Raw genomic sequence first — 24,194 nt, forward strand, 5'->3', positions numbered from 1 at the left:
CACCAAGCCAAGAAGGAATGTACGATTCGGAAGGCCCCTCGGCCTTTAGGAAAAGTAGCCGGCTCATGCGGTCCCCGATTCATACACCGGGTGGCACATTGGAGCCAACTATGGCCGCAGAGCAAGGGGTCAGCAACACCCCCAAAAGAGCCTTGGACGAGACCAGCCCGAACTTCCAGAGGAACACGCCGCCAAAAAAATGTAAGGCACCCAAGGAGCCTTTCTGTCTTGACAACCTGTCGGAGCTGGGTAAGATCCTGGACGAAGTCCTGAACATTGTGAACGACGGCAAGTTGCGTCGATGGCTAAAAAGGCTTAGCTAAAGCGGATGAAGCAACAAAAGTCCAGCATCGGAGTGTGACTGAACGTCACAGACGTAGCCGAGAAGAAGAAGCGCAATGAGCCTGAACAAAGAGGGCAATGCTGACAAGGGACGCAAACCGCGATGCAGTTCAAACTGAACCGAGTCTCTTCGAGGGAGTAGCTAAAAGCATAGAGGGTGACAGGCCGCAACAGCGCGGTAGCATAAAGCCAATGGCGGCCAGGACCACCAAGATACCGGCCTCGAGGGACTTTGGTCCAGCAGGTGAACAGCTCTCAAGAACGCATACCGAATGCAAGCGAGGAAACAATTGGAGCACTGTGGCCAGCAGAAAGAGGACGAGAGGCAAGGAAAATGAATGTAAGCGCGAGCGCGCGGAAGCCATCATTATCCAAGCAGAAGGGAAATCCTATATCGAGATTCTGGCGATGGTCACCACAAGGTAGGATAAACAGCTCTCAGACCTGGGTAGCTGCGTAGCTGGCCCGGCGCACGGCAAATGGAAACCTCCTCCCTGAAGTGGCCAAAGCAAGCGAGAATAGCGCGGAAACAATCAGAGGGAATATAGCGGAAGTGCTTGGCTATAACTCCGAGGTCCGTGCCATCACTGAGGACTCTAAAATGACTGTCCTCGAAATCAGAGGTGTCGACGAGCTGGTGAAGGAGCCAGAGCTTTCCGCTGCAATAGCAAAGCAGTATGGAATAGATGCGAAAACGGTGAAGAAGTTCCTCCGAAACACAGGCGGCCGTGTTCAGCCGACCAGATCCCCAAGGAAAAATGGTTACGAACCAACTGGAGATCGGCTGGACCAAATGCCGGATCCGCGTGATGGGCGGTCCGCCCTGGTGCTGCTTCAAGGAACTGCGGTACGTCACCTGCGGCGCTGCTTTCATAAAGGCACGAGGCATCAGACAGGCAGCAAAAAATTCCCCTCCGGATGCACTGGTGCTGGCCCAACAACGACTTCATGCAATTGATTTAGTTAAACATGAATCATTGTAGGGTGGCGCAGGACCTGCTCACGCATACTGTGCGAGATCTGATCTTGAAGGTAGCATTACTAAGTGAGCCACACAATGCCGGAACTGACTGTCGATGGGCACTAGACAGGACCGGCAAAGCAGCCCTATGGCTTTGCGGCGGAGAGGTGCGCTATATGACCAACATCAGAGCGGCTGAAGGGTATAGGTGACTTTTAGGTGTATAGCTGTTGCCTGGCCCCGAGAGTCTCCTTGGACTCATTCAATTGAGCCATGGATGATCTCTGCAGCGATCTCCGAGGGGACTTAAATGCCTGGGCCGAGGAATTGGGGACGCACCATCACAGATACTGTGACATCCCTAGATATTGTGCTGCTTAATGAGGGCTCCCTGTACACCTTTAACAGAGCAGGTGCCAGATTCATCATCAATCTCACGTTCGCAAGCAGCTCCATAGTCAGCCGCACGGCTTGTGGTGTAACTCAGAGAAAAATGATAACAACGTCATTGAAGGAAACACTGCCGTTTTAGTAAACAATATTTTACATTCAATGTTAAGAAGATCTTTAGATTATTTAAATAACATATTAGTACCGCAGAGTGATCATTATTATCGTTATAGAGCGTATTTGCATACAATTTTATAATATAGGAGTGATGCATCAGAAAGCAACTTTGCTTCCCAGAAAAATACATTCCAAAATAATAATATGGTTGAATTATTCGGAAAAGTTCATGGTGATATTTTTAACCAAAGAAAACTGCTTCTTAATAACATGGATCTTAGAATTAATTTTAATATTCAAAAAACAGCATTATATTTAATGGAAAGTGGCACTGAATCAAATTTAAAGATACTAGAAGCACAACTCTTTATGATTCATGTAACAAGTTCCTTCCCAAGCTCTAGAATTTGATTACTCGAACGCTGAAAATGTTTAAAGCTTTATATGATATAATATGCTATTCAGATCGAGTGGAATAAAGCATAATGGTCAACAATAACAAAGGAAATGTTTGATATTAACAGTTTCATATTAGCCTTTTACTTAACTACACCCAGAAAAAAGTAGAACGAATAATTTTAGCACGAACGTTCTTGAAAATCGGCCGAATAATTCTTAAAATTTTTAGGACGAACGTGTACAGAATAAGTACGGGTCATACTTGATAATAATATTTTGAAATGTTTTTTTTAATACATAGAGAAAACGATATTTTTCGCTTTATCCCTGCTTATAGTGTTTGTAAATAATATCAGAATTATTAAAAACAGTAAACTCTATTAAAAACTATTAGTTTAACAAAAAAACAAGAACTATTAATTTAAAGCAAGAACATTTCGTTCTTAAAATGATTGGCCTAGGGGGTAAGTGCCTTGGAACATTAAACATTGGGTAAGCTATTAAGAACTCGAGCTCAAATCCCAGACAAAGTTATCAATTTTCTTTTTTTTTTTTTTTGGTTCTTATGTTTTTTTTTCAAACGTTCTGCTTTTATTCAAATTTTTATCTTGTTGACCTCAAAAGTATAGCAAATAAAAGCTATTTCATTGCAAACAAATTGCTTCGAATTCGTATACGGGCGTAGTACACAGTAAATTGTGATGCCAGAGTGGCGCAACCGGCTAATGCGTCTACAAATCCAAAGGCCTCGGTTCGAATCCTGGTTGGGTCGACTTGCAGTAAACAAAATAAGGTTTGCTTTTCTGTTTCCTTTACATATCAATTTATAATATTCCCTTTCATTATAATTTCATATGGAGTCAAAGAGAAAAGAAAAAAAAAGAGAAAGAGACAAAAAACATTTTTTAAAAAAACTTAAGTTAAGAAACTTTCATACTTGCATTAAGAATTTTTCGTACTCAAATTAATAACGTTCATTCTCAAATGTAGAACTTCGGGATTGAATAATTCGTACTTGAATATCCTTTCGTTCTTGAATCAAAATAATCGAATTTTCCCTACTTTTGACATCGTTCGTTCTTGATTTAACATTAAAATTCTGGATTTTTTCTATGAGTGTACTGATCATTCAAATTCCACTGTATTCATTCAAATCCTTGATGTCACATAATCAGCGATGTCAAAACGCAAATCTTTCGTGGGCCACCCTATACTTGTAAGTCCAATTTAAAAAAATGCGAGTTTTTAAAAGATAATTAATTTAGCTTATAAAATGTTTCAGTACGATACAATCGTCGGCTTAACTTTAAATATTTAAGCATAAGACTAAGTGCTTCGTTAGATAGTACAGGCAGCATATGACACTTGCATGTGTTTGGTCCAGACGTGTCCTCATCATCGCTCCAGGAACAAAGTCTGTAATAGAATCCAAATTAAGAATGAATTATCTCCTTCTCCTCCAAATCCTCCAGAGTAGCCTTTAGGTATTTATGCCTCGCCAAGTGTGGTTCGGAAAGCATGTCTTTAAATTGCTAGGAGAAGACTTCAATTTGTTAAAGGAGAAGAGTTTTTACAATTGCTTTAAGGCTGATGGTGGATTTAGAAACTCAGGCCTTTATATCGGAAAAATTCATTTACTTCTCATTCTTCTTTACTGATAAAAACTCTATTGCGCACAACTATATTTTATCCTTTATTTATCACATGAGTAATTCTCATTTAATTTCCTATAAGGTGTATTAGTACAAAATTTGTTTACATAACATTTAGGTAGAAATATCCCAACATATTTGTTGTCCTTGACTGCTAAATAAAGTGCTACTTCGGTTCCTTAAGGTGTATTTTTTAACTTTCATTTAGTGATCTTATAATCGAATCCAATCAAAGAATTTTAATTTTTTTATAATCAATCACAGGCTTTAATTTGTTCAGAGTCTGTAAGAAGTTCTAAGAAATCAACTAAATGACTTTATGATTTTTTTTCGTTAATATATATGCGCTAGATTTGCTTCGATGTATTGAAGTACCTAATAGTTGGGTACCAATTGATTTACCTAAGCTTACATAAAACACACAACTGTACAATACTTTCATATATACATTATTAAAGCTACCTCTATCTCTAAGAAATAGGTACAAAAAACTTTCCTATCTATAAAATACATATATGAAAACATAATTCAAACTATGCAATACTTTCATATAATATATACTTTAATAAATGGGTGGGGGTTAAGATAAGAGTTCGTGCGTACGCGCGTTTACTTTCTCGTACCCTTTCTTTATTTCACACCTTGGCGAGAATATTTAGAAATCCAATAAAAGGAATAAATTCTAGCGGATATTATGAGCACTGATTAGGAAATTTGTATGTAAATGCATTTGGAAAAAATTCAACTGATTCTAAAACAGTTAAAAAACCGCCGCTCCGTGTATTCCAGCTACTTCTTAAGAATGCCAAGGTATCCACGATCGCTATTAAACACTTTTAATTGTAGTGTGCTAGTAAAATTTTAAAATGAACGTTTTATGTTAGCGCAATGTCACTCGCAACGATCATTTCAAAAAATAGTTGCACATTTAGACGATAGTAACATATTGATAGACACGAACAGCTTACCTCGTTAGAGTTAGGGTGCCATGCCATTATCAAATATATATTTTTGTGAACGCAGCGAATCCAATCACACTTGATCAAGGAAAGCGTGGCTGTCTACATATAAAAATGCCTTAAACCCAGTTTCCAACAACCCTTCGCCCCTGCCTTGGCAAGTTGGAACAATCAGAACCTTGGTGCAAGCGGCTTCTAAGTAATCGCGTGCTTGTATTGGTTATCGCATTCAGTAACTTTTTCAAGGTAACTACTTACCAATAGAAAAAAGGTGCTATTCCTTGAAAGTGACCGTCTCTGGGTAATACTGCGACCAATCAGTGACGCAGTCGAACATGAACTCAACTAATGTGGAATAGCAATTAAATAGACAATCTACATATATGTAATTCGATGTGGAGGTTAATGCCTTCTGGAGCGGAATATAACTTTTAACCTTCTTGCACCTGTAAGCTAACTGAAGCCTTCGGCGAAAAGTTCGGAGGGTAAGGTCTTAAAAAACGTTGTGATAATAAAATATATTGTGCCTAGTAATAAGACTAAGACAATATTTGAGTTATTTTTCCTTGATTTTAGTGAAATAGAACTCTCAAATGAATGGGTGAACCGATTGTTTAAATGCATTTTTGAATTAAATAGCTAGAACAGTAAAAAAACTTAAATATTAGTATACTAGGAATTATTAAATATAGAATCGAGTTTTTAGGCAAAAACCTAAATTTGCTGAATAAAGAAACATGTTTTGAGGAAGCGATGATGTAGACGAAGTTCCATTTCAAGAGGGAGAAAACTTGAAAACATTTATTATTCAGTTGTATTTTTCACTGAAACTCACCCCGCCGCCAAGTATTTGCTGCATTTACTGTACGTAAAAACAACAAAACCCTGTTATAATAATCAAATTGGTAACCGTCCGATAGAAAATCCCTGTACTAACATCGATAGAGTATTATAGGCGAGCGTAAAAGCACTAACTAAACTTGCAGATGATGGGCTTTGAGTCAAGATCTGCGGTCTACGTAAACGAAAACTTTTGAGTAATTATTATTTCCTTTTCAAAGAAGCAATGCGCCTACAAAAAACTAAAAACGCTTTAAGCCGATTTACTCGTGGAGGCTGTACTGTACTGGTGGAGAGCTTACAGTGCTCGTTCAAGAACACAAATTCGGGACTTACAACTCTATTTTCGAAGCTTGGTTTTGCTCTTATTATTCTTCGTTTATAAATACTTAGTTTATTTTAGTTTCTCTTGTATTCTCTCTCTCTCTTTATTTTCTTAATCTGTTGGTTTTCAGTCGTATTGTTGAAATGCTTGTGAAAGAAAACCTAAAAACTTTTGTTGGCTGTGAAAACGACAAAGATTGACGAAAAGACGTGCGAATGAAATATATAAAAGTTCTTAGGGAATAGCTTAAAGAAGGTTGGTAAAGACGGGGCAAACTCGCAAAAAACGAGAGAGAGCTTTATTGTCAAAACTGTCTTACAGTAAAATTCATGTAAAGCGTCTTCAAATGACTTAAAAAAAACTTTAATAGAAAGCAAAAGCTCAAATGAGCAAATACCGGCCCAGTTGAAGGCCTGTATGGCTTCAAGCTACTGGGAGCGGCGCCAGCTTGTGGATAAACTCCTTAATCGTCGCGCCGATTCGTCCTGGGAGCCACTGTTAAGGTGACAGGTTGTCCTCCGGCACGATATCTAGTCATCCTTCCACGATGTTGAGCTGCTCCTGGTGCCATGCCTCGAATATGAAGTCCTAACACATGTCATCGCAGCCTAAACATTTGCCTAACTGACGAACAAGCCGCCATCGCCGAAATCAACTGCGGCCCGCCTAGTCCGGGGTCCGGGGGGTGGGGATGCTAATAACGACCCGCCAGTCAGCAGGCGCACGGGAATTATTGCGTCGGATAAACTGGGCTACTAAAATCAACATATTACATATGGGCAGAGAGCATGAAGTCGGGCTGCGGGTAAATTTCCCATAATTTGAGTCAGGAGTCGAGGCTTACGTTAAAAGCAGAGTACACACGATCGAACCGTCAATTTGCAGACCGCCTGAGCGTTAACGATCCAAACACGCTGTCGAAGGATACTCACGAGTGTTTGTGTACCGTCATGAAAATTGGAGTGGTGCAGATGCATAGCTCTGCACAAATTGGTAGTGTTTGTTCAACAACAAAGCTAACTTGGCATGGTATGTTATTATAGCGTTAACAAGTCGCAACAACGAAAAGATACACCAAGTCTTTATGAATGAATGGGTTCAATCTCTGAAGACTTGGGCCGAATCTGAAGCCTTTACAAAGTTTTTCGATTTCTTCTTGGTACTTATGTTTTTGAATTTTCTCGACAATATTTTTAAAGGCATCATTTTATTCGGTCGGTGACAGAGTTCTGCCTTTCTTACTTTACTTTGCATTATCTTATGGAGCCGAACACATAAATGAACACCCTAAGCAGTTTTATTAACGAAAATCCCTTGATGACATCCACGAAATGCGAATTTCGTACAGAAGCGTTCAGTCCAACCTCAGTCTTTCTTGCCTCCTTCTTAAGGTAGCTCAAAATGTTAGTTTGGGACCGTTCCCACAGTAAGTCCTTTGCTTAATTAAAGCTAGCTTAACGCAAGGAATTCGTAAAAAGGGTGCTAGCTTGTTGAAACTGCTTACGAAAAACGAACACTGTAGCCTAGTGCCAACCGAATTCAAGGGGTAGGATAAGCCAGTCAACGTACCATACAAGTCTTGTTTAAAGTCAACCTGGATGTACGGGTCTGAACTCTGGGGAAACGCAAGCAGTAGCAACATAGAAACCATCCAACGAATACAGTCGAAGATACTGCGAACAATAACTGGGGCCCCCTGGTATATTCGCAACGCAAATATTCACAGGGACCTGGATATAAAACCCGTTAAAGAAGAAATTGATAGTAAAGTCTCGAAGTACGAAGCTAGACTATCAATACATCCAAACCAACTAGCCAGGCAGCTCAGGTGGCTCAGTAACCACTTTCGGTTACAGCGCCGCGGCCGCCCACTCCTGCCCAACTTAGGGCCATTAACCAATTAACAATTATAATACAGTATAGGGTAAGATTTAAATACTTATTGTAAGACTCTTCTAGAGAAGATTCAATAAACAAATAAAACGTAAAAAAAAAAATGTCAACCAAAACAACTGAATCACAAACAACAGATTGGATTGATATAAAACCGAACTCTTCTGAATTAAAACCAAAGTCTGATCATTACTTTCAAAACAGTCTAAGTTCCTCGATTCGCCCCCTGAAAGTGATGACGAAGATTTTAAATCAAACTAAATTCCTAATTTCATAAACGTTCAACAAAAGTATTACTTTGAAAAAAGTTAGTGTTCTTGGACTTACCTACCGAGAGGGATGGAGAAGATTTGATATCAACTAAAATTTAATTAATTAACGTTAAACGAAAAACAAGAGTCAATTCTTTTATCAAAAAGCTAGCAGTATCAAAAAAAAAACTTTGTAATCAACAACGCGAATGGAGAGTTAAGCTAAAAACAATTAAAATCCATTACCATTTCAACATTTCAAATATATAACGGGATAAGAAAAGTTGTATAGATCGGTTCGAACTAAGCCCGTGCAAAAAAAGGGAAAAACAAAATTAATATGATATCTTATCAATAACAGAAATTTCAATATAAAGATGTGTTATTCAAATGAGTTGTTTGTCACATTGCTTAGTAATGATACAATGAATGTATTTCCTTATAATGTAAAATGTGTTTTTACAAACATTCTAAATATCCCTCAAGACATAAATGAATACTGGGAGGTAGGCATTACGGACATATATCTGAATAATTACATTTACAAAAGAACTACTAAAGAAAGAAATATATCCGAAGAAAAGCTAAAAGCTGAAACATTTAGGTATTTAAATGTCTGTGCTGAATTTAAAATACCTGAAAATGGATTGATTTTTATTTATACTGACATAATCAAACAAAGGTCTGTAGGCTGTAAAAGACCTCGATGACTTCGTGTAATGCATTATAACGGAAAATAAAGAAATGTTCAACATACAAATATTGAATACTATCCTTTAGACATATAGTATCCAAACAAAATCTCAATACTAATTACTGATTCAAATGTATATAAGATTCCTTTTGAAACTTCAGCTTTTGCGGTTTTTTTTAACTTTACACCAACAATGTTTATTTAGAACATTGTTAATCTTATGACGAATATTACGTGAAACAGTGCGGTGCCGGCTTGAATATGAGTCTCTATAAAACCCCTTTTCCTTTCGGGTATAACTGCTCTACAAAATCAGGCTGCAGAGACTGGTTAAGCAGTAATAAATGAATTTGGCCGAAAGCCTTTAAGAAATATTATGCAAGAACAGAGCAAAATAGCGTTGGAAAATCTCTCAAATAAAGCAATAAATAAAATGACACGCTCTCAAAATGGTGGTGGAAAAAGAAATAAAAAAGCGAGGGTCGAGAAAAAAGCGAAATCATTTAACTTTTGAACGACAAAGTAAACATACCCACCACCATCAAAAAAAAAAATTATCAAGGGAATTTAATATTAGCGGTATTTTTTCTGCTGCGAAATGAGTTACCATATGGAATGTATGAAAAGCGAATTAGGTTTGTTTACACCACACCCTAAGCAAACGATAACTAAACAATATTCTTATTCTAAATTAATATTTCTTTTGATATAAAAATTAACAAAGATTTAAATTTGCGTTAAAATTGAGTTAAGTTAGAGAGAATTTGTGTTAAAGTGTGCAGTTAAGTTAATTTGTATGTTTGGGCGCTTTTATTGATTTTATTTGGGTGCGGGAGTTGATTCCAGCGAGCAGAATTTACAAAAAAGTGATTTGCTGAACTGGACAACTTGGTCTGGTTTAGATCAGATTAGATTATTAGTTCTTGAGGTGCACTAAAGCTTAACTCAGAAAACAGGAACGACATTTCCCTAGTGTGGATAATTTTGTGGAGCATTGTCAGAGATCTGCGCCTTATTACAGATTTAATATCCATCCAAATTATTAATTTTATTTGCGTATTCAGAAACATGGTAACGGGGTCTCAGCTTAAATACATATCGTACATTCATTTTTCTAAAGCTAGTAACATCACAACTACCAAAAACTTCTATGCCATGCAGTAGAGATGGAGTCAGATAGGTCTTTGCGACTAATAATTTTATTTCAGGAGGAAGATACTGTTGGCTAACATGGAGTTGTCTTAAAAGTCCGTACGTTTTCCATACTGCTCTGTTTATGTGGTCATTCCAGGTTAGGGTCTTGTTGAATGTGAAGCCCAGGTTAGTTGCGTTGTCGACATAGGGAAGTGTCGTGTGTTCAGTTTAAATAGGTTGTAAATTCTCTGTTTAAGGCTAGACCATTAGCACTTGCCCTCTGACTAATGCTTTTAAACTTTACACTACGGAAGAACATTTATATAGATTGAAAACAAGATTGGCCCCAGAACACATCCCTGCGGTACACCCCGCGTATTTCGTAAAAACGAAGACGAAATAGACGCTGACACTACACATTGATGAAGATTACTTAGGTAGGACGATATAAGTTTAATAGAGGTGTCGGAAAAATGCAGTAAAAAAGTTCGTCAATTTACTGCAAAGAATCGTGTGGCTAACAGTATCGAACGCTTTGCTAAAATCAAGAAGTGTTAAGTGTTTAGCCTGGCTGCTATCGAGTTTTTATCTGATATCCTCTAAAATCTTTATTATGGCTGTTGTGCTTCTGAAGGGGCGAAAAGCAGATTGTAAATTGTAAATTGAATTGTTTTGCTGAATAAATTGTTTTATCTGGGATGCCAATATTTGCTCAAAGGCTTTAGAGAGATATAGTTTAGGCCTATATTTATTATTATTTTCTTAATTTTCCATAGGTAAGGGAAGGTTGGAAATGTAATTGGAGAGATAAATATATGTGTTATTAGTGGTAATATCTGAGGCAGTAGAATTTTTACAAATTTTGGACTGATGTCGTCCAAGCCTGTGTCGTTAGATTTCACTTTTAATATGGCGTCAAGGACATCACATTGAGTAACACACATAAAGCTAAACCTTTTATCACAGTTGGCCAGAGTAGTCATGTTCAGGTACGAGTTAGAGACTGATTCAGGTACTGGGGCATTAACAAAGATATTATTGAGGCTGTCAACATCAATGTGTGGTTGATGGGTTTCCTCCCTATTCCTAGGGTTTTTAAGACTGACCAAGTATGCTTGGTATTAACTGCTTCGTTGAATTTTTACTTGAAATATATTTTTTTATGTATGAACTTTCGTACGCAACTTCCTGAATTTTTTGAAATAATGCATTTTTCCTATATCGCTTCCACTTATTTTATGCCACGTTTCTCATCTTTATGATATTATTAACAGGATTGCTGGTTAGGTATGAAGGACTTCTTGCGTAAAGGAACTGAACTATTATAAATTTGGACAATATTGGATTTGAATTTGTCAAGCTGAGAGTCGGCCGTGGACATGGAGTACATTGAGTTCCAATCATAATAATAGAACAGTTAAAAGATTGGTTATATCTATTTTTTAAAATCCCTATAAACTATGAAAGGTCATTATACTGAATGTCAAGATTATAGGTTAGAAATATTAGGTCATGTTTTGAGAATACCGGAACTGAAATTTGGTCATGTAAAAGGATCTTGGAGTTGTCATTAACAAAAAATTCATCGCGTGTCTGGAGTTAACTAATTGAAGTCCTTGTACTGCTATGTTATCCGAGACGTGATGCTCGAAAAGCATGCTGCTGTTTAAGTCATCTGCCAGTATTATATTATGGAGTTGCAGACTTAAACTTGCCAACAGATCAATTTCATCAGAGTAGGGAACAGTTCTATTTGGTCTGTACAGACAGCCAATTAGGATTTTTAATTGAATTTAAGCTCTTGTAATTTGAAGGAATATGTACTTGAAAGTGCTGCCATCCTGTTGGCTACAAACAAAACTTTGTGTTCAGTATTTTATGAATATAAATTGCAACTCCCCCTCCTTGGCCATCCATGGCCTATTGCATCCTTGCACGGCGCCTCCTCAATCGAATAGGTTTGTTTGAAAATTGGTGAAACATTTCGAGAACTCAGAGAAAAATGATAACAACGTCATTGAAGGAAACACTGCCGTTTTAGTAAACAATATTTTACATTCAATGTTTAGAAGTTCTTTAGATTATTTAAATAAGTAGTACCGCAGAGTGACAATTATTATCATTATAGAGCGTATTTGCAAACAATTTTAAACTATGGAAGTAATGCTTCCCAGAAAAATATATTCCAAATTTATAATATGGTTGAATTATTTGGAAAAGTTCATGGTGATATTTTTAACCAAAGAAAACTGCTTCATAATAACATGGATCTAAGCATTAATTTTAATATTTAAAAACTGCATTTTATTTAATGGAAAGTGGCACTAAATCAAATTTAAAGATACAAGAAGCACAACTCTTTATGAATCATATAACATTTAACCCAAGTTCCTTCCCAGGCTCTAGAATTGGATTACTCGAACGCTGAAAATTTTTAAAGCTTTTTATGATATAATATGCTATGATCAAGTACAATAAAGCATAATGGTCTACAATAACCAAGGAAATGTTTTATATTAACAGTTTCATATTAGCCTTTTACTTAACTACTGATCATTCAAATTCCACTGTATGCTCAAATTTGATGTCACAAGGATTTTTAGAACCCCTAAGTGAACCTGTTACTTGTCTGATATACTGTGGGTATGATTCCATGATTAATATTGATAGACATAGAAATATTTGGGCGATTTTTTAAAATGAATACTTTACAAATTCAACAATTGCTTTCCAAACATGCCAAAATATAATCAATTTTTAAAGGAGTTTTCCCTTTTGACCAGCTACCCAAAACCATTTTTAAATGTCCTGCTCTAATTATTGCGAAAACCGACACTTCAGATCAGCCCAGAACTCAATGGATTGCAATTTATTTAATAGTCGCAGATCAGCAGAATTTTTCGATTCATATGGACAATATCCCCAAAAAAAAGAATTTGTAACATTCACAAATGAGTGCTACCTTGAAAAACGAACTTAAAAATATTGTGAAAAAAACAACATTAGTCAAACCACGAATGCGGATTTTTAGTATCTAATTCAGCGATAACAATCTAATAACTGATATTATTCACTTAAACAAATATTAAAATTTTTTAAATAAAAAAAAAATTAAAGTTTAAAAATAGAATTGCCATCAACATCAGCAACACAAAATCTTACACACACATGAAATGCACTACGGATGATCCGGCAATCTGAAATGAGAGATATATATATGAAAACCGGGGTCGCAGGGAAACAAATCACTTGTCAACTAAGTGCAGAACGACGCAAGAAAGCGATGAGCCGAGCAGGGTCGTTGACCCCGACCCCAAGAGCAGGAAAGGTCAACTCTGCAATCCTGGGCCAAGCTTTGGGGGAAAAAGAAAATAAGTAAAAATGAAATAGACAGGAAATTGCGCTTACCAAAGCATTGTGCGAAGTCACTATAAACAAGGGATGGGGGCACTTCGATTCATGGCGGCCGATCGGCACTAGACGATAGTGTCGATCGGTGGGCTCAAAATACTGGAAATATCGGCACAAGGAGTCACACCGTGGAACATCGATACATTAAGTGGCAACGCCACGATGGCTCACGAAACCGATAACAACTGGAGACCGATCGATTTGGCGGAGAGTGACCATACAACAGAGAGTCACACGAGAGAATATCGATAACACCGATAACGACTGGAGACCGATCGGCATGACGTAGAGTGACCATTCGACGGAGAAAGCAAATCACGGAGATCGAGAAAATCATCGGGGGAAACGTCTGGGCGGGATTTCAAAAGTCTACGGGGGAAACGTCTGGGCGGGAATTTAAAGTCTACGGGGGAAACGTCTGGGGCGGGGGATTCAAAATCTGGAAGGAGGATCGGCGCTGTGGAACTCAAGAAGGAGCTGTGAGCGTCGTGGGAACCGTCTGGAGGAGCAAGTCGACTAGAAGAATACAGGCAAACGAGGACAAGTACGAGGAGAAGACACGTCGAGGAAAGCATGGCAGAATGTGGAGTATACCAAGGCAGAGGGAACAGCGAGTCTCTTTTGCATTCCCGAAGTAAGGGGAGAATGTGAGGAGTTGAATAACTCCCCACAAGTTAAGAAGCAAGCAGGGTAAGCGCATGCAAGCAGTGGCCTACCAGTTACCAGTTACGCGGCGAATTCGCCCGTAGTAACGGTAGTGCGGCGAGAGAGAGTGGTGCACTGAGCACCAGACAAGAACAAGGAGAGTCCGAGAGGGACAGCAATACAAGAGAGCGGCGAAGGGCCGTGGGCAGAAGGAAGTAACGGGACGGCACCGGACTTTGGACCCTGATATTGGTGCCGTGCGCAGAGGGCGAAAGGTCGAACGGTAAAACCGTGGACTTTGGACCAGGAGGCAAGGAGACGCCGATAATTAGCGGTAAATGGAGGCCTATATAAACCGGCCGAGCGCAGGAAGCTGGATCAGTCGATTTCTATCAAGTCAACAAGTAACAGTCATCAAGTGAACAAGTAACCAGTGAAACATCGTGAAGGAGCAAGTAAAGCCGTGCGGAGTCATCAAGGAAACAAGATCGCTACGTCGAGACGTTCGGGACTTAGAGCTAAAATCTCCGAATTGAGACACAGGTAGCTGAGGTCCTTACGGCATCACACGGCTAAGTCCAGGCGCTTTGTTACAACTTCTGTCGCGATTTGAGCTTGGCATCCCACCCGGCGTGTCCGACAAAGTGAACGAATAGAGTCCTTCGACGAAGAACCGTGGGCTCAGAAGCAAAGTGTCTAGAACTAGCTACCTGCATACAAGGACTGCATTGGCGAACTCCGCCGTATGCCTGATCGTCCTGCAGGAGCTGTACAAGGTCCTGGTGCGACTAGCCCGGAAGGACGCGCGTTTGTTCAGCTGGTCTCTCGAAAGGCGTATGCGTTGAGAGCAAAGCGGTCCACCGCTAGAGTCCCAGAACGGCAGCTTACCGAGTCGCCAACAAGGAGGGGAGCCTGCCTACAAGGACTGCATTGGCGAACTCCGGCGTATGTCTGATCGTCCTGCAGGAACTATACAAGCCCCTGCTGCTAATAGCCCGGAAGGACGCGCGTTGTTCAGCTGGTGTCTCGAAAGGCGTATGCGTTGAGAGCACAGCGGTCCACCGCTAGAGTCCCAGAACGGCAGCTTACCGAGTCGCCAACAAGGAGCGGAGCTGGTCGAGATAGCTGCAGGCAGAACAAGGACAACGAGGACCCCAGGACGACGAAGACGAGCGTCGAGCGAGCAGCCTATACTTCGAATTCTTAAGCCTGCGGCAGAGAGGGTAGGGTGGAAGCGTTCGTCTAGAACCTGGCGTTTGACCCAGGGACTGCGTTGGCGGCTTCCGGCGTACGCCTGAACCGTCAAACAGAAACTGAGCCGACGTCCGGTGCGACCGGCCGGGACAGAGCAAGGGACAGGAGGCTGCGGCTGCGAAAGGCGTATGCCTTGAGAGCACAGTGCCTGTTCACCCTAGTCTGGGAACAGTGACGCATCCCTAGTCCCTGTAAACCCGCCGAGCCAAGGGTGGTAGAAGACATCGCAAGCGAAACCGGCGAGGAAGACACCACTTCGCAGCCGGCACGATCCAGCGAGGCGTTCAACGCGGGAAGGAGACGACGGCAGGACGTAATTCTACATAACCATTACACCACCCCGGCCGAGGGTCAAGTCGGCGAATAAAAAATCACTGCATACTCCCAATCTTTCTGTGTGTTTTCACTGGTCAAAAGGGCGGTCACGTATATATAAATTTGGTGGGACGAACACTTACATCTTCTGAGCTAGCCGCACGACATTCGTAGCGAGCAGATAATAAAGAAAATCAGTTCGTTACACTAATTCAGCGATAACAATCTAATAACTGATATTATTCACTTAAACAAATATTAAAATTTTTTAAATAAAAAAAAAATTAAAGTGTAAAAATGGAATTGCCATCAACATCAGCAACACAAAATCTTAAAGACGTGGCCATAAACCAATTTCTTCTGCAACTTAAACAGATAAGCAAGGAAGTCGACGAATTAGTTTACCACTATCCGACAACATCAGAAGCGCATTATACAAGCAGCCATCCGAAACTTTCTAATAGGACGAGCCCGAACATTGTTAATGAGAAATGTACTACAGGACTGGAAGGAATTAAGGACTTCACTAATCAGCGAATACAACAGCGCAACATCTCCACATCGAATGATTATGCAATTACGTGAAACTAAATATAAAAATAATTTACGTAGATTTGTTAAAGAATTAGAAGAACAAACAAATAGAGTATGTTGTAAACTCAGCTTAGATAACAATCCATCAAACACGGTTTTAGTTTCAAGAACTTTGAATGATAAATTAGCTGAAGTGATTCGCGAAAAATTGCCAGTACAAACATAAATTACCTTAAGCAAATTTGATATATCAACTCCTCTTAAATTAAAGCTAGCTGCCCAAGCTGTAGGATTGTTTGTAGATAAACCTTTAAATGCCCGCTCGTATACATTCCAAAACTCTAATGATGACGGCGAATATCCATATTTTAGATCATCAATAAACTTAAACCCAAATAATCAGTCAGATAATAGCCATGGAGAAAGATTCCAAAATAATAACTACCAAAGTCGAACTGGGAACTGGGGTATTAATAGCAGTTATAATAATAATTTTTCTGGCAATCAATATTATCCTAGATCCTTTCAAAATAGTCAAGTACAAAATACCCAGACTACTCAGAGTACTAATATTCCCCAAAAACGTTCCCGATAAAAAACTATGCCTCGGTCTTATTGATACAGGACCAAGCAATAAAAAATAATAAATAATGACGATGACGAATAAATAAATAATAAATGATCACTTAAATAATGAAGAAAAAACTGAACTTCATTATTTAATGGCAAAGTATTTTGATATTCAGTTTCGCGAAGGTGACAATTTGACTTTCACGAACGAAATCAAACACGTAATAAAAACAAAACACGAAGAACAAATTTATAGGAGACCATATAGCTATCCCTAAATTTATGAGAAGGTATTATCAGAAATTCAAAATCTCCTTATTGTAGTTTTATTGTATTGGTACCAAAGAAAAAGGATGCATCGGGCATTCCTAAATTTCGTATGGCCATTGATTACAGAGGACTCAATGAAATAACTATAAATGGTAAATTTCCTATTCCAAATATGGATGAAATATTAGATAAATTAGGTAAATGTCAATACTTTACAGCATTAGATCTTGCAAAAATGCCCCCGCAACATTTCAGCGTTGCATGAATAATAGGTACCCATTGTCTTGTGTATTTGGACGATATTGTCATATTTTCAACCTCTTTGCAAGAGCATATTCAATCTCTTAGAAAAGTATTCGAACGTCTTCGCAGGTCAAATCTTAAACTGCAATTAGATAAATGTGAGTTTATGAAACTAGAAAAAAAATTTTTTTGACATATTATTACAACTGAAAGAATCAAGGCAAATCCAAATAAGATTCAAGCTATTCAAGATTTTAAAATTTCAAACTCTCGGAAACAAATTAAATCGTTTTTAGACCTTTGCGGATTTTATCGAAAATATATAAAAGACTTCGCAAAAATCGCAAAACCAATGACTCTTTGTTTAAAGAAAGGAGCCAAAATAAATGTTAAAGATTCCAGTTATAACGAAGCATTAGAAAAATTAAAAACTTTAATAAGTAACAACCCAATTCTCACATATCCGGATTTCGAAAAAAAGTTTGATTTAACTACAGGTGCAAGCTTTTATGCATTAGGTGCTGTTTTATCACAAGAAAGTAAGCCTATTTGTTTTGATAGTAGAATTACTAGCTATAGTATGGCCAACCAAATATTTTCGCTCTTATCTTTTTAGAAGAAGTTTTAAAATATGCTCAGACCACAAACCGCTTGTCTGGTTACATAACATAAAAGAACCTAATATGAAGTTACAACGTTGGAAAATAAAACTCGGAGAGATTTCATAATAAAAATACAATAAGGAAAAAAGAATCACGTAGCAGATGCTTTATCAAGAATTACATAAAAGGTAACTAAAGATACAAAAATTAAAGAAGTTTTTCAAAATGATGAATTGGAAACTACTGCAGCAACAGTGCATAAGAAGATAATAGCAATTGCATACAGATAACTGAACGACCCATTAACGTTTTTAATCACCAACTAATATTTGAATAAGGAAATCAAGACAATAACGAACTAACTAACTACTTTAACAAAACTATTAACAAAATAATTTACCGTTTACCGACTGACCGTTTAGCAAAAGATATAATTGTAAAATTCATATGTGGACACAATTTTGTTATGTTCATTAATAATGACGAAGACTTTGCTATATTTCAACGAGACTTAATTGGTTTGGTTTAAAACACTGGTACATAATTAATGAGAACTTCAGTAATACTTCCCAACTTGCCCACATATGCAGACTTCCACAAAAAAAATATTAGAAATACATGAAAAGACGATACATCAAGGCATTAAAAAGACGTATGACGATTTTAAAACTAAATATTAATTCCCAGACGCACAAAAACTTATTCAAAATATTATAAATAAATGCCAGGCTTGTAATTTATGCAAAGCAGAGCACAGAAAATTTCCACTCCCTTTTGAAAAGAATCCTGAAACTCAAAATATTCGTGATAAATATGTTATTGACTATTATTTTATTGACCAACGTAAGTTTTTGACATGTATTGACATTCATTCAAAATTCATTTCTATTAAAGTAACAAAAACCACAGACTGGATTGAAAGTAAAAAAGCATTACTCAAAATTTTTAGTATGATAGGTAAACCGAAAACTATTAACATGGGTCAAGATCCTGGCCTAGTATCCAAATCTTTGTAATGATTGGCTACAGAAAGAAAATATCAATATTGAAATCACCAGTAGTAAAAATGGTATAGCTGACATAGAAAGGGTTCATAAAACAATTAACGAAAAACTTAGAATCCTAATTACACTATCAGATGCTGAAGACAAATTAATGAATATAGAACAAGCAACGAATGTTTACAATCATGAAATAACCTATGATGCCACGGGTAAAACCCCTGCTCAAATCTTTCTTTATGGTCTGGAACCAAGCAAAAATATGCAATATCAAAACATAAAATAGATAGAATTAATAAAAACGGCTATGAACATGAAGTGGATCTTAGATAAACCAAAGTTGAAAAAGAAATGAAACGTAAAGCGAATTTAGTAAACCTATTCAAAAATAACAGGAGCATTAGAACAAAAAGAAGAAAAGCATTGGTAAACTAATAGGGGTCATTAATTAATAAGGCACATAAGTAAACTTAAAAAAGCTAAAGCGCTAAATCTCTTTAATCATACCAGGGAATCTGACAATACTGACTCTGATCTTGAAAATGATCATGACAATGACGTGGACGAATGTAACATCGACAACAGCTCAACAAATTAGTATTACACCTATCACGGCTATTTACTTCTGAACACAGGGATTGTAAAAATACCTTTAAATTACGAACATCATATGACACAGATTAATCAAACAAAAATATTAGAAACATATCAGTACATTATGATATACGAAAACAAGTTTAATTACGTACCAGATATTGCCTTAGCACGAAAATAACTAAAACATGAAATCAATAGAATTATTTCTACACAAAGGAGGAACGAGGATTAATTAATATTGTAGGAACTGCTTATAAATACTTATTAGAAGACGATAAAAAAGAGCTAGAAGATAACTTAGAAAATTTGCAAGTTCAAGTAATTGGAAATAAAGATTTTAATGAAATAGTTACAATAATAAATAGCAATCCGAAGACATAAAAAGACTTGTGAAAGATGAAGAAGAAATGGATGCATTACATATTTACAAATGGGATTACAGTTAGCAAGAATAGGAATATTGAATCCTAACATATTGAAATATGAAGAGTTGGATGACATAGACGACGAAAAACTTTCAGCTTGGATAAGAAGCCAGACACTTTTATTTTAGTTCATATACCAACTTTAGTTAAAGAAATCCAAAAGTATAGAATTATAAAATACACAGATAATAGCACAAATTGACATAATGATAACTTTAAATATTTTGTAACTGATAAAAACATTGTTTTTTATTTGAAAAATACACCAAGTTTAATTAAAAATATATAAGACCAAACATTTATAAACACTGATCAATGTATCTCTCAAATTCGTACTAATCAACTGGATAACTGTCAACACACATTTGTATCAGAAAGTGAATCTATGAAATATATTGAACATAACATCTTTGTAACATATACATAATTTAAGAAAAACACATATTAAACAAGAATGCAAAATATTCAACAAAACGATGCAGGGAAACAACATAATACAATTAAGTCAATGCACTTTAGAAATAAGAAACATAAAATTAACATTATATGAAGCAATTCCATTGTTAAAAATTAAGAAATCAATTAGTTATCAAGAAAAACAAGAAACATTTTACAAGTGGATTTTATTCACAATATTAATAATTATAGTTTTAATCATCACTACTTACATCATATTTACCATTTATTTAAGTCTTAAAAAAGGTTGTGATAATAAACTTTATTGTGCCTAGTAATAAGACTAAGACAATATTTGAGTTCTTTTTCTTTGGTGTTAGTGAAATAGAACTCTCAAATGAATAGGTGAACCGATTGTTTAAATGCATTTTTGAATTAATTGACCAGAACAGTAAAAAAACTTAAATATTAGTATACTAGGAATTATTAAATATAGAATCGAGTTTTTAGGCAAAAACCAAAATTTGCTGAATAAAGAAACATGTTTTGAGGAAGCGATGATGTAGACGAAGTTCCATTTCAAGAGGGAGAAAACTTGAAAACATTCATTATTCAGTTGTATTTTTCACTGAAACTCACCCCGCCGCCAAGAATTTGCTGCATTTACTGTACGTAAAAACAACAAAACCCTGTTTTAATTATCAAATTGGTAACCGTCCGATAGAAAATCCCTGTACTAACATCGATAGAGTATTATAGGCGAGCGAAAAAGCACTAACTAAACTTGCAGATGATGGGCTTCCAGTCAAGATTTGCGGTCTACGTAAACGAAAACTTTTGAGTAATCATTATTTCATTTTCAAGGAAGCAATGCGCCTACAAAAAACAAAAAACGCTTTAAGCCGTATTTACTCGTGAAGGCTGTACTGTACTGGTGGAGAGCATACAGTGCTCGTTCAAGAACACAAGAACACACACACTCACAACTCCCTTTTCGAAGCTTGGTTTTGCTTTTATTATTCTTCGTTTATACATACTAAGTTTATTTTATTTATTTATTTTTCTCTTGTATTCTCTCTCTCTTTATTTTCTTTACGTGTTGGTTTTGAGTCGTATTTTTGAAATGCTTGTGAAAGAAAACCGAAAAACTTTTGGTGGCTGTGAAAACGACAAAGATTAACGAAAAGACGTGCGAATGAAATATATAAAAGTTCTTAGGGCTGTTGTATGCTCACATATAGGGTACACACTGTACCGCTTATATCACTGTAACATTGTAGCATTTGTTTATATCCGAATATTCCCACTTGCACTTCAAGTGCAAGGCAATTCGACCCACACAACAATTTTATGCACATCCTAAATGCTGAGTCGGCATGTCTGCATGCGCGGCCGACCATTCGGTTACCATGTGAGCATAACACTCTCTCTCTCTCATGCGCGGCCGCTGCTTGCGTCGCCCAAATACACTTACGCATACATTAACATATATATTCAGATACATAAGCGTTGGCCGCGGCGCTGCTCGTGCAGCTATTGTAAGCCAAGCCAACATTATTCTTAAGTGAGCATTCTAAAAATGAGTCCCGATCTAAACGGACGGAATAATAAAGCCCAATATATATAATAACATTACAGTGCACTATTTTCTTGTGTTTATAAAATAAAGTCTAATATACATACAACCAACATTACATGGCGACCGTGACATGTGCGCGAGTAGAAAGTGAGACGGTTTAATTGTTGTCTCTGCGCGCTGTGTAATTTTCGTTATTTTGGCCCCAAAATTAGGGCCAGTGCTTAACAAGTGTGGCCGTCCAATGTGGACGATGCAAGCCGATCCCTAATCCTCGGCTGTCCGAAATTAGGTTCTCCAGAGCCGCCCTCGAAAATCGTCAATCGAAATCTCCAGCCAGAAAAAAAAAAAATCAACAGTAATAAGCCTGTGCGATGACCAGCACCGGCGCCGCCTGAGCCCAAAAGGCCCGGACTACAAAAAAAAATAAAAAAAAAAAAAATCAACACAAAAAAAAAAGGGAAGGAAGAAAAAATAAAGAAAATTGACCAGGACATGTGTGGAAGGAATGGCAAATCCTTCTGCACCAACGACGGAAACTGAAGTGTGGTAGGCAGACCGCCGGCTACACCAACGAAGGAAGCATATGAGTGCGGAAGGCAGTCCGCCCTCTGCACCGTTGTGGGAGGCACCCGCTCCTGTTGAGCAAAGGGACGCACCAACCTTACGAGAGGCCCTAGAATTGTGTCCCAACGATGGACCTCGCCCCCTCACAATAGCTGAGTACAGGGCACGACAGGAGTCCAGCAAACCCATCCACAAAAAAAAAAAGAAGTGGATAAAGGGTAAAACTCCTGCAACAGAGACGATTACTGAAGGACTACAGGGATATAGCAACGATCCCGCAGGAGAAGGAAGCACACGCACAAAATATTAAAGAACTGGACAAAATACTTTGTAAACGAGCAAAGTAACGCAACAAGGGCTACATTTATGCCAATGCCTAAGTTGTCTTTAATTATAAACTTCTAAACCCGAGCCGATGCGCGAAAGCGCTGCTCGAAAAATACTAACCACTGTTAGGCTATATACTAACAACATATAACTGATATTGGTTTATATAGAGCAAAATATTGTAAATCAGTTATATGAATATTAACACAAACATTTTTTTTTTCTTCCAATTTTCAATTTTAATAAAATGAAATTTATGCGATTATGCCAGAAGACAATAATTTAATCAATAAGTTTTGAATAACTAAATTCCTACATTTTTGTTTGATGACGGTATTTTGCTGAGTGCTCCTCAGACTTTAAAAGCTAGACAGGAATATTTACGTATATCCATATAAAATCTCTTCATATGAATGAATAACAATAGAATAGATAAATTCTCTGACGAATATCATAGTAATTATAATAATACCTATATATTTGAAGTATATCTACCCAAAATGGGAATCGTAGACGTTAAGTCAGTGGACTCCACTGCTAACGTTATTAATAAAGTAGAACCAAACAATATTGACCTATATTGGGTACATATACTCTTAATAATAATCATTGTCATCTTGAGTGCAAATATTGTTTTCCCTTTTGACCAGCTACCCAAAACCATTTTTAAATGTCCTGCTCTAATTATTGCGAAAACCGACACTTCAGATCAGCCCGGAACTCAATGGATTGCAATTTATTTAATAGTCGCAGATCAGCAGAATTTTTCGATTCATATGGACAATATCCCCAAAAAAAAGAATTTGTAACATTCACAAATGAGTGCTACCTTGAAAAACGAACTTAAAAATATTGTGAAAAAAACAACATTAGTCAAACCACGAATGCGGATTATCTTATTCAGCGATAACAATCTAATAACTGATATTATTCACTTAAACAAATATTAAAATTTTTTAAATAAAAAAAAAATTAAAGTGTAAAAATGGAATTGCCATCAACATCAGCAACACAAAATCTTAAAGACGTGGCCATAAACCAATTTCTTCTGCAACTTAAACAGATAAGCAAGGAAGTCGACGAATTAGTTTACCACTATCCGACAACATCAGAAGCGCATTATACAAGCAGCCATCCGAAACTTTCTAATAGGACGAGCCCGAACATTGTTAATGAGAAATGTACTACAGGACTGGAAGGAATTAAGGACTTCACTAATCAGCGAATACAACAGCGCAACATCTCCACATCGAATGATTATGCAATTACGTGAAACTAAATATAAAAATAATTTACGTAGATTTGTTAAAGAATTAGAAGAACAAACAAATAGAGTATGTTGTAAACTCAGCTTAGATAACAATCCATCAAACACGGTTTTAGTTTCAAGAACTTTGAATGATAAATTAGCTGAAGTGATTCGCGAAAAATTGCCAGTACAAACATATATTACCTTAAGCAAATTTGATATATCAACTCCTCTTAAATTAAAGCTAGCTGCCCA

At 37.2% G+C, this 24,194-nt stretch overlaps 1 protein-coding gene across 8 annotated transcripts in view; it reads left to right on the top strand.

The window, feature by feature from the left end:
* The window catches only part of LOC128263693 (gamma-interferon-inducible lysosomal thiol reductase), a 284,704-nt gene that overhangs the window by 196,315 nt on the left and 64,195 nt on the right, over window positions 1-24,194 (top strand). Inside the window, exon 3 of one of the 8 annotated variants that reach the window (XM_052998793.1) lies at window positions 19,313-19,374. The exons of 6 other annotated variants lie outside the window; for them this stretch is intronic. In XM_052998793.1, the coding sequence (XP_052854753.1) occupies window positions 19,313-19,321 (9 nt within the window). In that variant the 3' untranslated portion in view covers window positions 19,322-19,374. Of the gene's footprint in view, window positions 1-17,815; window positions 17,958-19,312; window positions 19,375-24,194 lie in introns of those variants that run through there. One more of the 8 variants, XM_052998792.1, reaches the window with a different exon arrangement.

Source organism: Drosophila gunungcola, unplaced genomic scaffold, assembly GCF_025200985.1.
Source record: "Drosophila gunungcola strain Sukarami unplaced genomic scaffold, Dgunungcola_SK_2 000016F, whole genome shotgun sequence".
Lineage (NCBI taxonomy): Eukaryota > Metazoa > Arthropoda > Insecta > Diptera > Drosophilidae > Drosophila > Drosophila gunungcola.